At 42.1% G+C, this 14,490-nt stretch overlaps 1 protein-coding gene across 1 annotated transcript in view; it reads right to left on the bottom strand.

Annotated features, from left to right (window-relative positions):
• The window catches only part of SGCZ (sarcoglycan zeta), a 527,596-nt gene extending 513,630 nt beyond the window's left edge, over positions 1 to 13,966 (bottom strand). The window contains exon 1 of the mRNA XM_052779979.1: positions 13,873 to 13,966. Coding sequence (XP_052635939.1) covers positions 13,873 to 13,911 — 39 coding nt within the window. The 5' untranslated portion in view covers positions 13,912 to 13,966. The remainder of the gene's footprint in view (positions 1 to 13,872) is intronic.
• Between the last annotated feature and the right edge of the window lie 524 nt (positions 13,967 to 14,490).

The raw sequence follows: 14,490 nt of genomic DNA, 5'->3' as shown, positions 1-14,490 counted from the left end.
ATGATATGGTATTTTGCCACCGACTGTTGTTCTTCACTGGTATTTTGCTGCAGTGTTAATTATTAGGCCTAGTTAGTGATAGTCTCTCAAAATGACTGTTCAGAAATGCTTCAAGACTAGTGCCCTTGATAAAACTACAACTTTCCTGAATTCATTATGTTCTAAATCACACCTAAAATTGGGTTTGCTGTACTGCTTTCCAGGAGCCAATGTGTAACTATATTATCTTCCATAAATCTTATTCTTCCATGTGACTTAACAGGTCCAGAGCTATTTTCTTTCTGAGCCTGATAGTCAAAGTAGATGTCTAGGAAATAACACTTCTCTTAATTTACCTTATGACCATGAACAGAAATACCTTCCCTACCAGCCTGTTTGGATATTTACTCACATCATAAATCTAATCATAGCATATTCAGAGCAAAAATTGTAACAAAGACTGTCAAGTAAAAGCAGGTTCGTCCCTGCACCATCGACACTGGATTCCATGAAACACAAATAAAAATACACTTGGAGCTCATAATAGGCATTTTAATAAAAAAAAAAAGTTCCATAGATTTATTCCTTCACACAGCCTTGCCAAAATTGTTGGCACTTGGTCAGAAACATCCATTTAGTCATGATCCAGTATAGTGCTCCCAAGAGCACTGAGATGGCTTTACTGGCATCTCTGTATTTTGCTTTCCACTGTGCCCTTAGCCACTTTAAATGTTACAGGCTATCAGTTCTGATACTGCAAAATGTAAAAATGGGAAAATGGGCTCACCTTCTAACCTCTCAGGCCATAGTCAATGTACATTGGCTGAGCTGACATTTACATTTTCAACTCATCAACACTCCCCTATCACCGGACAAACAGCCTGGTGAGAGAGATATTTTAAGAGTAGGATGGGAAGCGCAGAATTTTGAGTGGAAGGCTATTTCTCTGTGCCCTGTCCTTCACCTAGAAACTCTCTTTCTCTGCCCAGTGACCAGCAACAAGCAGACCCATACGCATGCGCCTACATTCCTGGATAAGTGAACAAAAGAATTCAAGATCTCACAAGTTCGAAAGAAAAAACAAGGCTGTAATGTATGCAAACTGCATCCCTCAATGCATATTTTTAGGTGTATACTGATTGACTTGTCTCAGTGTTTAAAATTAAGTTGTCTTTAGGCAGTCAGGTCTCTTTAAAGAGCTACTGATGATGATATTATTAACCTTTGGTATTGAAATTCTGTTAGTAGCACCTGATTTATCCCGGTAAACAGCATTGCCATCTCATTCTTAGCCCTAGCCTGTGAAAATTTACAGCTTTGAGGTTTTCATCTGTTTGTTTGTTTTTTCAGAATAAGGTACCAATAAAAGCAAGCTACCCATCAAACTGGTCCTGATACAGAATGTATATGAGTGATGCATTACAACTGTACCTCTCTTTTAAAAGGTATGGTTTTTTAAAGGTATATTTAAAAAAAAAAAAAGTTATTTTAATTGGCTCTAGATTAAAATAGAATAAATTGAGCAGACAGGTAATTATTCCTCCTCCTGTCTCCTCTTCCCCTGAAAGGTTCACAGAAGGTATTTTTATAATAAAAAACAGGGATTGTGTCTGTCATTAGAGTTAATTTTGATACAACTTGTACTGATATAAGGATTAGTTTTATTGAAGTGTAATAACAATCACAAAGACATCCATATTAATCCCAGTTCAACTTTTGGATATAGGCATCTCTGAACTCCCTATGAGGTGAACAGCTGAATGTCCTGTATTTTGGCTGAGGCAGTTCAGAAAGTCAATAAGCAGGATTTCTTTGTCACATAGGAATATAGCATTTCCTTCTCTTTGTTCAAATCATATTTTTGTAACTACTTCTGAGCAGGTGTTTAGGACACAAACCTTCTTGATACTAAAATAAGGAGATGCCTGGTTCTTGAAAGGTATGGTCTTGTTTACTTGCAGTTGACAAGGCATTTTACAGGAACACATTTGACTTTTTACAAGTTTCCAACAGTAGTAAACTTTATTCCTGCTGACAGCAGAAGTAATTGCTGTGTGCAGAATAAAACTGATTGTTTTAAAAGTTTAACTATGTTTTCTTGTTTCATGTTTTGTGCTCTAAGGTTACATTTAAATCTGTTTCAGATAAATTCTTTTGTAAAGAACAGTTCTTTCTATATTACTGTGGGAAAAATACATATGAGTGAACACCAAATCATTGCAAGGTAAGGGAAACTGAGCTTTTATCTGAAGTGGAAATAGGTATTTAACTTCCTTATGCAGAAAATATTCTTTTCATAGTGAAACCTTCACAATTTTTTTGTTTGTCTACAAGATCAGAAGAAAAAAAAATGTTTAGGCAATTTTAGACCCCTTTATTTAAACCAGACATCTAACAATAATGATAAAAGAAGCAAGAAACAAACCCACCGTCATAACGTTCTGCAGAAAGCAGGCAATTTGTGTAAAATATGTACCAAACATCTGCCCTTATGCCATGATTCTTGGGCCAAATTCTGGAATAATGTGAAGAGTGGCAACTCACGGCATATACACACTCTGAAAAATGTTATATGCAGAAGGGGTGCTTAGCACTGTGGTTGCCCACTTCTGTTTTGTGAGTGGTGATCCAATGAAAGATGCTCCAACCACCAGCTGCCCACCACCAGCCCTCCAACAGAGCTTACTACCTCTGCACTACCGCTGATTCAGCTGCATTTTACTTTGGATCTTGGTTTAAAAGTATTCGTGCCTCCTAAAATAAAAAATTATGGCACTTTATCATTGCTAGAAAAGTTAAGCACACTCAATCTGTGCAACTTGCTGGCAGGTCAGATAAGGATGAGTGAACAGCACAGAACTGTATTGAACTGACTTGGGTCAGACAGTGGAAGGCACCTTCATTTGGCTCACGTGCTACTGGCTTCTTCCAGTCGACTTTTATCTTGTCGTCCTCTCCTGTTCCCTTCCTGTTCATGCTGCTGGCTGTATCTGGCAGGGAGTCATGTGAAGATGCAGGAAGCATTTACATATCAATGCTATAGAATATTTTGGCATTGTGATAAATTATTAAAAAATCTATAATTTAAAATGTAAATGAGTCTTCTTATGCACATAGACAAAGATGTGATGATAGAGTCATAGAAATTGAAACTTAAATAGACTTCTGTTTTAAAGAAAAATTGCAGCAGCATCATAAGACAAATGTAAGTCTATTTATTTTATTAGTTTTAAGAGCAGACTTAAGCTGTCTTCTCCACAGACGGAAACAATATTGATACCTGTAACTGCTAGTCTCTGCTAGTACCGTAGCTCTTTATTAAAGGATGAGGTAGCAAAAAAATATTTGGCATTATGAGAAACAGAAAAGTACACCTGTTCAACGGGGCAGGTTTTCCCTAAAATAATATCTAGTGAAAGCTAAGTGAAATGGGTCCCAATGATATATTTAGGGGAAATTTGCAGTGCCCAGGAGTGCAAGGTTTGATCCTATATTTAGATCAGAAAACTATAAAACACATCGCATACCAATTCAGTGGTAACATTCCATTGGGATGGTAAGACAGTATCTATCTTGACACCATCCAACTCATACTGACAATAGCAACATCAGCTGCTTTCATAGGTTCTCGGATTTTTCTGCTTCTATCACCTCCTGTGCAAGCCCATGTCCACAGAGATGTGCTTCCTACAAATTTTCTGAGTACTCATCTGAGTTTTCTAGCACCTGGAGAAATAAATTTCACCCAATTTTTTTTTCACATGCATTTAAATGTTGCACATGCCATACAACCATTGTTTACCAAATGGTAATATCAGCACAAAACACTCGGTTATCCTATTTTTTAAAAATTACAAAACATAGTGCTAAATCTGTGAATAATTAAGATCTGTCAGTGAGGCATCAGCTTAAACAATAGCGCAGACAGCCATACAGCCATTTTGATTCAGCATGCCACCAGCTCAGCACATGATCACTGTGCTGTCATTTGTTATTGCACTGCTCAGCCTTTCCTTTTGACTTGAAATCTTTACATTCCACTTGGCTATTCTAAAACTGTGTTGGCAAGCTCTGTATGTCTATTACAAAATAATAGCATTGTAGTCTGATGCGGCAGCATATGCCCAAAACTGAAACGAATTTTACTCAATATAATCTATAATTCTTGACATATCAGGTGCTAGGCTTCTGTGCAGCTCTCCTAGGCACTTCCTTTTTGCTCTACTCATCATGCTGCAGTTTGCTGCCTACTAGATACATTCATTCATTGATCAAGGCTTACAAAAGTCCAAGTTCAACAGGACAGACAGCACCTTGGCAAAGGGTGCCTTCTGGTTTATGCCTGTCAGCATTACGATGGAAATTTTATCATGAGACACAGAGACACTACTCACATACCCATAATTTTATTAAGCAATAGCACTAGTGGTCTTGGTAGACTGGGTAGATGACATATTTACATGAACAGTGAATATTATCTACCTCATCTAAATTAATACTGAACAAAATAGGGAGCTTAACTAGGTAGAGGTCTCTTCTGGGCAAATAGATCATTTTCCAATCACATACTCACTTCCATCTCATAATAAGTTGGGGGAGAAATGAAGGAAAGTATGAGATCAATTCTAAAAATAGTATCTCGCTCCCCTGAAAACAAGATATACTTACAGAAATGAGAATGTCAATGCTAGTAGTGGGGAAACAGCACACACTAACTAACTTGTTGTTGGTCTCTGAGGAATGATATTCTTTTGCCAACTTTTTCAGGAAAATCTAATAAAACATTGATGAAATGGAATAATAATCTTCCCTGCATGAAGATGAAGTGGGAACATGAATCTACACGACAGACAGTTTTTGCATTCACCTCGTGTCTGCTCAACTGCAGAAGTCATTGGGAAATGGCATGTAGAATATTTCTAAACTGAAGTATATCTGAAATAGTGTATGTCAACTTAAGTCCTGCAGGAAGTGACAGTCAATACCAGCTTGTTGCTAGCTATTTTTGCAACTGCCTATAAAGTTTGACATAGCTAGGCAGTCTTGTGTTAGGACTCAAGCCTATTGTTTCAGAAGAAATAAAAGGGAAGATAATTATTACCAATATTTACATAACAGGTACTGCATCTGAAGGCATAATTATGCAAAAGCCTGCGTGCTGGTACCTGTCTGAACCTCCAGAGGAAACTGAGTTTCTGACAAAGAGTATAAGGTTAGAACTAAGGGTAGATGCCTTAGGTACGCCACAAACTGGAGTAACTCAGCTGAGTGATTTCTACAGAGTATTTGCCATCTGTTGGTGATGACTCAAGCAAAACAAAGCACAGATGGATCTTAGTCCCAATTCTTGTCTTTTTCTTTTTTGCCTGAACTCTTCTAAACTTCAGAGAGGATTAGGATTTTGTGTCATTTTGGAAGAGTGTATTTTTATAGTGAGTGGCTCCTAGTCTGTACTTATTCACAGCTAATTTTCAAACTATTGAAAGTAATAAATGATGCCATGAGTTTCAGCTTTAAGGTTAAGTAGTCTTCTTGGAAAAACTTCCAGTCTCTTTGTAATGCATTCTGAAATGCTCTCTGCCATTTATTGGGGCATAGATCATTCAACTTCCTTCCTCACACATATATTACCTGGTGAATAGGATTTACAACAGCCAGTCTGCTCAGCAGGGAGACTCCTGAATTAGCCAAGACAAATTACCACCAAAAAAAAAAAGAAAAAAAAAAGATGCACACTGAAATCTTACATACCTCCTGAAGCCTTACAACCTTGACAGGAGTTTCTCTACTGGACTGAGATTCACATTCTTATATGTTTTACTGGACTATGATGACCAAGCAATCACTTTGAGTACAGAAAATTGGCTCAATGTTTTCTTCAAAATAGAAACAACCCCTCCAAGTTGTGTTACAATCACCTTTTATTGTTAAAAATATATGTAGTTTAAGCTAATAGCAAAAAGTCCCATTAAAGGGAAGACCCGGGCATTTTTACCCTTCTTGGCCACTTATCAAGTGAAAGCCATTGGGGCTACTGTTGTGCACTGAACTCATGCTTGCAAAGAATTCATCGTTTGAGCACCCTCATTGGATCACAGTCCTCAGGAGAATTCGACGTATCTGGTAGATGAATTTCAATGCCCTTAAGCAGCATAAATCCTAAAATACTCCTCTCTGTCCAGATGGGAAATATGCAAGCAAATGTGTACTCATTAGCATGATGTGCCTAAGCAGCATTACTAGGGAAAACTGAGGCATCTGCAGACGCTCAGTGCCTGGTGGGTGACATGGGGTCTTTGCAGATTGCTTTCCAGGACTGAGCCTCTGTTGCACTGCAGGCACCTTCCTTGTAGCAGCTCCTAAAGGAAATAATGAATGTTCCTGGAAAACACCGGACTTTGAGCTCGCATAATGAGCCTGTTAATGGCTTGACTACTTCCAAAGTTACTTATAGCCAAACCATGTTTATGCCCAAGCCACAAGTGCAATCGGGACAGAGAGTGGAGAGGGGGCTACCCAGCCCTGACCCTCTCCCAGCACACAGAGTGCAGCCTGGATGTGCGATGGCTAGGCACCTGAGTCCAGATTTAACACCCTTTCCAATACAAGGCTTTAAATCGAATGCGAGGTAAAACCCAGATTCTGAGGCTCAATTCAGCTGGCTCTCTCCCTCTTTATTACAGGTAACTCCTGAAATTCTAGATTGCCTTTCAACTTCTGTCATCTCGGTTGATCTATGTGCAGAAACATACTAGTTTATAAAGCAGCAAAGGCTCTATTGATTTTTTACTTTTAGTTTTGATTGTTTTATGTCTGTTGGCAATTTGTTAAATGCAACTCAGTTAAGCAAACGTGAAACCTTCCTCTAACACAATTAATTTACTTGTCTTCAACTAGTTAAAAGGCAGAGCCATTTATGGAGTGCTTTGCGCATGTGGACTAGCTTTTACTAGAAATAATATAATTTAGTATTACTGAATAACTTCACTTGGAAAGAATGCTACCTGTAATTTCAGTAGTTTATGGCATTTTTTCTCAGCTACAGGTCCCAACATACCACAATACATCAACTACCAATGTACCAGTCGGATAATTTTGCTATTTTAAGTTAAATTGATTTTCCATAAAGGTGTTTCTGAATTAAAACCTACACTGATTTTAAAGAGCTGTTGTGCCATATAACCACTGAACCAGGGCAATTGCATTGCTTGTGTTCAATATGAAGTTAGCAAGTTTTTCCCCTTTCTTGAATCCAACTCAAAATACCTTATGAATAATTTTGAGTAGAAGAAGACCTACATAACTGAGAATTACAAGTATCATCAACTCTGATCTTGAAGAGTGAAAATAGCAAAAATACCTATGTGGATCTGGTTCAACAATCTGCACTTTCCACCCTGATCATGGTACAAAGAACAACGCATTTAGAAAGCACAAATTCAAATTAACTGTGTTTTCAGTTTATGTGCTTCCATTAAATGTACACAATTACCTCATTACAAACTGGAAAGAAAGTGATTTTTCAGTAGTGGCGGCCTCCGTTCACTAACATACTCTGTCTGTTCAAGAGTTGTAGGAGCAGGAAGGTGGAACCTATAAATTCCAGACCATGCTGCCCAGATGAACTGAAGAGGACTGATAAAACAGAGAAATATGGCTAAAGGCCAGATTTTTATGCCTGAGGCATTCTACTGCCTGTGGCACTGATTTTTAAACACATCACTGATGTACTTCTGCTGATGTAACTGCACTGATTTAACAAAGTACTGCTAATTTAAAATTGCAGAAAGATACTCCATCCTCCTATAGTACTTTTCAAGCAGTGCAAATACACAGGAGTTAAATCACACAATCCTATTTAATGTGTTGTCTAGAGGTATAAGATGGGTGGTACAGGTAGAACACTTTTTTTTTCTTAAAGTTGTTGAACACCACGAGCTTGCTTTGACTTACTCAGTACCTCTGTAAATCCAGCCTTGTGTGATTAGCTGCAGTAATACTGCTAACCAAGAATAAAGCCTCACATTTTGCATCTCTCACTGCTGTGGCTTAGCCAACAGGCATTCCTTCCTGTGATGAGGAATAGCAACGTCACAACATCTTTCTTCACAAAGAAGCGTTTCGTTGTGGAACAAAGAGTTAACATGTAATAGTTTAGAATTAGCAAAGGATCTGATGGCTTAGTAGATAAGTGTCAATCTTCCTTCTTGGACTGTTACGTAATTTTGGCTTTACAATGGCATTACATATGGCTGCAGCCAAAAGTACAACAGGGCGTTAAGCAGGTTTCTGTAAGCTCTTTAAATGTGCAGAGTATTTCAAAATAAAGACAAAGGTACAACTTCCAAGCCGTGTTCTCCAGGTTTCTTTTGAAGGAAGAGAGAAGAAAATTAGAGTGTTTTCCCTACAGAGAGGCCCCTGCAACTTCCATGTCAAAGAGAGAAAAGAGTCTTTTCGTAACTCAGTGTGCTTTTTTTTTAAATATTTGAATCCTTATCTTTGTCCTTTGGAATCCTGGATCCTTAGAGGATGTAGAAACAACTATGTTGGACATGGATTTACGAAGTTTATATAAAATAGCATAAGGTGAAATGATTTCACAGGAAAAGCCTCCTGTGACATTTCTGCCATCATACCTTACAAACAATCAGGGCCTAATCAGGAACCTGGGAAGGCAATACCAACCTCCAAATAGTTAAGGGACATAGTAAGAAAGCATGACTGGGACTCCCAAATATGTCTTCACATTAGACTGATCTATCTTTGAAAGGCTCTAGCATGAGTTATACGTTGCCTCCAAGTCTTACATTCAGACCTATAGAAAAAACCCAGCTTACAGTAGCATCACACACTAACCTATTCCATTTCAGGAAGAAAGAAATGTGTTGCTAACCTTTATGTAAATCTCTTGCATCTATATTTTTAAAGTGCAGAATACAGTGGAAGAGGAACACGCAGCAATATTTATCCCAAAAGCCATGGAGAACAGGAGGATAAAGTGCTTTTTTCCCTTTAATCAAGCCTTCAGATTTTGATGTATTTTCCATTTAAAGAGTGTTGAGCTTAGCAAAGCTGTAATGTACAATGTCAAAAAGCTCGGCCACAGGTTAGTCCTGTTTCTTGGTAGTGATAGTACAGGAATGATTTCTAAAGTGTATAGTGAGAGCACAGACGTTGTCTTGACCTTTTTTCTATGTCTGCTGAACAACTATATCTTATGCATAGAATTCTCTCCAGCCTCCTGGACTATGTCTAGTCCTTACACATATTGGGAGACGGAGAAGAAATCCCACAATAGGAACAGAGAGAAAAGGAATTTGCATGTATATTACTTACTTTAAAACCATTTCAGCTTGACCTTTCATGAAGAATGGTTTACAGGCTGAATTCTCTGACTGTGAATGCAAAGGTTAATTGTCTTTATTGAGTATTGCTGATAGGGCCCTAGTAAACCATGACGGTTTCTTGGAGGGACACAGGTAGAGAAGGGTAGGAGTGAGCAGGTTTTGCATTAAAAAGACAGATCCCTTAGTATCCACACTAAGATGTCCATGTCACAAGCAGAGACATGAATAAATGAAGTGGACTTTCATAAAAGTATGTTGAGTGTTATAGAGTACTATACTTTTCATTATGGAATGACTAACTTAAAACAGAAATACAACCACCTACCCAGTCTCATCAAAAGTCCTCCCACACCACACCAAGCACACGAGTTTCTCTGGCTCCTTCTTTTAAAAAATAAATAAATAAAAAAAATTACAGAATTCCTCTGGGTATTAGTTCTCCTGTTAATTTAAATAGTGAAGTGATTTACATGTTTAAGACCACAAAACTACTGAATCAACCTCTTGTTTAAATTCTTGTGGTTTCCTTGTTTGAATGTCTTTATCAAATATTTCATAAATTACATAAATAGCATTGGAAGACTATTATTGCAGAACCTCATCTGTGACCAGTTTCATGCAGATGTTAAGTAGTTTTATATCACCAGGAAATGTAAAACTGTAAACAGACTATAAATAGTCTCTCATGAACTGAATAAAGAAATTCAGCTAATGTTTACGAGATGATTCACAAGTAGTGTACAGTGTTTAATTTTTTTAGCATATTAAAAGTGATAATTTCAAGATACTTAAACACACTATTAAAAATAACATCTTGGGATTGTAATGAAAAATTCTTACTGAAACAGCATCTTCAAGTAATAAGAAATGGTTTCCAGGATGGTTTTTATTCCATCATGCTAATAATCTCACTGTTATACATTCGATTACAAAACAACTTTCCTCCAGAAAAGTATCAGAGTGTTTTACAGACTACAAGGAATGCTATCACCCACTATCTAAGACCGTACACAAGTAGTGGTTACTAAACAAATGTAAGAGAAATGGTTGCTATATATGTTAAAGGAATTGTATGTACAACTGGACAAACATGAAGGGCAAAATCTGTAATGACCTACCCAGTGTCAATGAAAATCACAAGTCATTAGCGGTCCAGCAAACACAAATGCCTCTCCACTCTTCTTTGCAAACCAAATTCAGACAATTTCAAGCAATTAAATACAAATGCCTCAACATAAAAGTTTTCCATACATTAAATGCAAAGTGTGTAAGTTAATTGATTATATTTTATACACACACACAAATTACAAAGCCCTATAAAACACATAATACTCACACAGCCATACAGTTTCATGTATGTTCAAAATGTAGGTGTAGACAATCACACATACTGTTAGGTAACAGAAAGTGCTTCACAACACTAAACCCAAGACTACGGTGCAACTACGACAGAGTTATTTTGTCTGTGTTTTCAGTCCTACTCCTTTAAAACAAAAGCCCCACAGGCTTGTGAATTAAAAAGTCAGAGGAAAGTTCTTGTATGCATCTGAGACAGATCAAAGGAAAACCAGAACAGCTCAAAATCTCTGGAAGAGTAGTCTCTGTTTTCAGTACTGATCTGTTTCATCAGGAATTCGTGCACGGACTAGTAAGGGGAAGCACACCTACCCTCATTAGCAGGTGTTGCACACATGATGCTTGTTCAGTTTTTCACAAGATGACCTTTCAAAATGTATATTCATTACACATCATTTTATATATATATATATATATATATGTAGTTCAGAATTCATTACAATCGGAGCAATAACTAACACCCAGACTTCAAATTTCTATTTAATGCCTGATCGGAGATGTATAGAAGCCTTCACTATCACAGAGTATATATTTCCAATATCATTATCACATATGATCATTAGAGCCAGCACATTCGACTTGTAGTAGTAGTAGGGACGTTATCACTATTCTTTTTGATGCTTACTGGCATACATTTGTCATAACAGAGGAAACCCAGTATCACGAAAGACAGCGTCCAGCCCGTTTCCAAAATTCCTGGCAAGTTCCGCTATGACTCACTGCTACCATATTTGACGTTCTTCATATAAGCCCTCCGTGCAGCGTGATGTGGGATAGAGCTCACCCGACAGACACCTCAGGACCTACAGCTGCCCGCTAACTGTATGCCCCGACTCCGTCGAGCACTGACGTGACTTAAGCTCTCCCGGCACTAGCCAGAAATTGACGAAAGCTTTTCACGACTTGGAGCCGCTCTTTATTGTGCCCAGCTACAGCAAGGTCACCCGCTGGGAACTGCTTTAGTCCCCAAGAGCTTTGCCCCCCTCACATCCCTATCCCTCCCGGCGGCGGGGGGCTAGCGGCCGGGGCTGGCGGCCGGGACGGCACCACCCCCTGCCGGTGGCGGGGGGGGGAGCAGCCCTCCGGCAGCCCCGCTCCGGGCAGCGCTCCCGGTTCCGCTCCGTGCGGCACCCCGCTTGCGTTTGAAATCACTCCCCAGCAGCCAGGCATCAATAAAACACCCGGGGAAGCCAGGAAAAGCGTTGTGCCAGAGTGGCTTGTCCCAGAGAGCTGCCCAGGTCCTAAGAGCATCCACTGAAACCACTGAAATGCCTCCATTGGAAGCTCGTCTCATTCTTGGGGGGGGGGGGGGGATGAAAATGCTGATGCTTAGGAGCAGTGCCACTTCTCAGCTATGCTGCTGTGCTCAAGGTCGCTCAGCCTGTACACGCTGCAACATTAGTCTTAACTGCAGCGCAGATAACTACGAGATTAATGGAAGCCCCTTCCCCTACACCAGCCCCGCGCCGGCTGCCCCGCTCACAGCGAGACGTGCCTCTCGGGCTTTAAGGACGATTCCTGCAAAGTGCTGTCCCCTTTTAACATCAGCATATTTTCTTTAAAGACCCTTTAAAAATAAACAGTTAAAATAAAACTTCCCCTCCCCCCTCAATTGGAAGGCTCGGCTCCTGTCTTTTCCCACACCAGCTGTAAATCTTGGAAAGGCTGGGGAGGGAGGGGGGGAGGGAGAGGACTTCCCAGCTGAGGCAGGCAGCGCTTGCGGCGTGGCAGTACTTGAAGCGCCAGGAAGATCGGCGGTTCTCAAGCAAGGGATTGTTTTATTACCTTCTCCGTCCCGCGCTTCCGTCACGTCAAACACCCGAGCCGTGCTACAGTTCTGGTGTGCCTTTCCTGAGGGGATTTATGGGAGTTGCGAGCCAGGCTGGGGGGTGAATCTATTTATTCCTTGACGTCTTACAGACAAGTACGCTGAAGTACTTTCAGATCTGGCTCGCCAGAGAAGGGAAGGAGCCCACGGCAGCACTTCAGTGCCCGCCGGAGTTTACCTCCCCAGCGGAGAGCCCTCCTCAGCCGCGGGGAAGCCGGCGCCCTGCGTGGGTGTCCCGAGGATGGCTGTGCGTGCGGCGGAGGAGGAAGGCTGTCTTCCCCTTCCTCTCCCATCGCTTCCTTAGCCGAGCAGCGATACCTCCGCCACCCCCGCGGCTAGCTCTGTGTGTGTGCGTGTGTGTGCGTGTGTGTGTGTGTGGTGTCCCCCCGCGGTCCCTCCGGCTCCCGCTCGGCCGTCGCTCCCCTCCCGCCCGGCGGCCCCGCCGCGCTGGCCCCCTTCGCCGCTGCCTTCCCCGCCCCACCCTCTTTACCCCCGTATAGATGGATAGAGAGATTTATGTTGTTATTATTATTATTATTTGAGGCAAATTCCGCTCAGGGCTGGGGGGTCTAACAGCAGGTGTGGGCAGGCTCGCCATCTCCGCAAAGGAGCATGCTCAGCGCTCTCAGGCATGCTCTTTCAGCGGGGACGGAGCCAGAGCTGGGGCGGGGGGGCGGAGGGGAGGGGGGGAATCCTCGCACTCGCACCGTCCTAATGCAAAGTTTTATTGTTCAAGCGGCCCCGGAGCCGGGGGCCGACCCGGCGCCCCCTGCCCCGCATCCCGCCGCCGCTTCCTCGGCTCGGGGAGGGGACCCGGGCGCCGCGCCGGGGGCGGGCGGGGGGGGGGGGGGGGAGTTCCCCCTCGCTCCCGGCGGCGAGGGGAGGAGGAGGAAGAAGAGGAGGAGATGCCCAGGCGAGAAAGGCTTCAGAGCCAACTTCTGCCGGGAAACCCGCAGGTCCGCTGCCGCCTCCTCCCGGGGCGAGATGCCTGCTGCGCCCGGCGCTGCCCCCAGCACTGATGCAACGCCGAGAGCACACGGGCAGCACCATCACCACCACCGTCATGACCATCACCACCATCATCATCGTTATTATTATTATTAACACTATTAAGACGATGCTCGCGGCCGCGCTCGGCTCTGGCAGCTGCCCTCCAGCGCTTCACCCCCCCACACCCCCCCACCGCGGGGCGGCTGCGCCCGGCTCCGCGCCCGCGCCCCCCGCCCGGGGTTGCGGGAGCCCCGCGCGCCGCCCCGCGCGCCGCCCCGCGCAGCCCCCGCCCCCGCGGCCAGGCAGCGGCGGGGAGAGGGCAGGACGGCATCCCACCCAAATCGTAATGACGGCACCCGGCGGGTCGCCTACCTTGAGCTCCTCCGTGTCCAGGTTTGCCGATCTGTCCATAGAGGGAAACTGAGCGGAGCGGAGGGGAAACTAGGGAAGTTGTGCCAAAAAAAAAAAAAATAATAAAAGGGGGGGCGGGGGGGGGTATGGATGAAAAAAGGGATTGGGGGGAATCTAGTCTCTCAGTTTCCAGCCTAAACTCAGCCTTGTCCTCCAAACCCTGGCAGCTCCCCTCAGTCTCATTCTCCGCGATCACGCCTCCACCGGTTAAAATAAATAAATAAATAAATAAATAAATAAATAAAATATTTCACTTTTTTTTTTAAAAAAAAAAAGAACTCCCTTAAGAATTAAAGCGACAGGTGAACCTTCCCTGGTGAAAGAGATTCGCGTCCTCTGGCAATGAAAGGAGGAGACGGCACAAAAAAAATAAAATAAAAAAAATCCACTCAGTTTAAAGATTATTTTTTTCTTCTGCAATAAGCTCAGAAACCGGCGAATCGCTGCATCCCGAGAAAAAATCCTGCTTCCCTGGACAGCATCATGCAGCAAATTTCAAGCAAATGTGTTCAAACTGAAGAGAATAGTCCATGATAAAAGCCTTTCTCCGTCATGCCTACTCTGGTAGCTAATTTAGCA

This window comes from Harpia harpyja, chromosome 2 (genome assembly GCF_026419915.1).
Source record: "Harpia harpyja isolate bHarHar1 chromosome 2, bHarHar1 primary haplotype, whole genome shotgun sequence".
In the NCBI taxonomy this organism is placed as follows: Eukaryota; Metazoa; Chordata; class Aves; order Accipitriformes; family Accipitridae; genus Harpia; species Harpia harpyja.
Note: the sequence above shows the minus strand (reverse complement) of the source record. Positions and strands in the feature narration are given on the sequence as shown.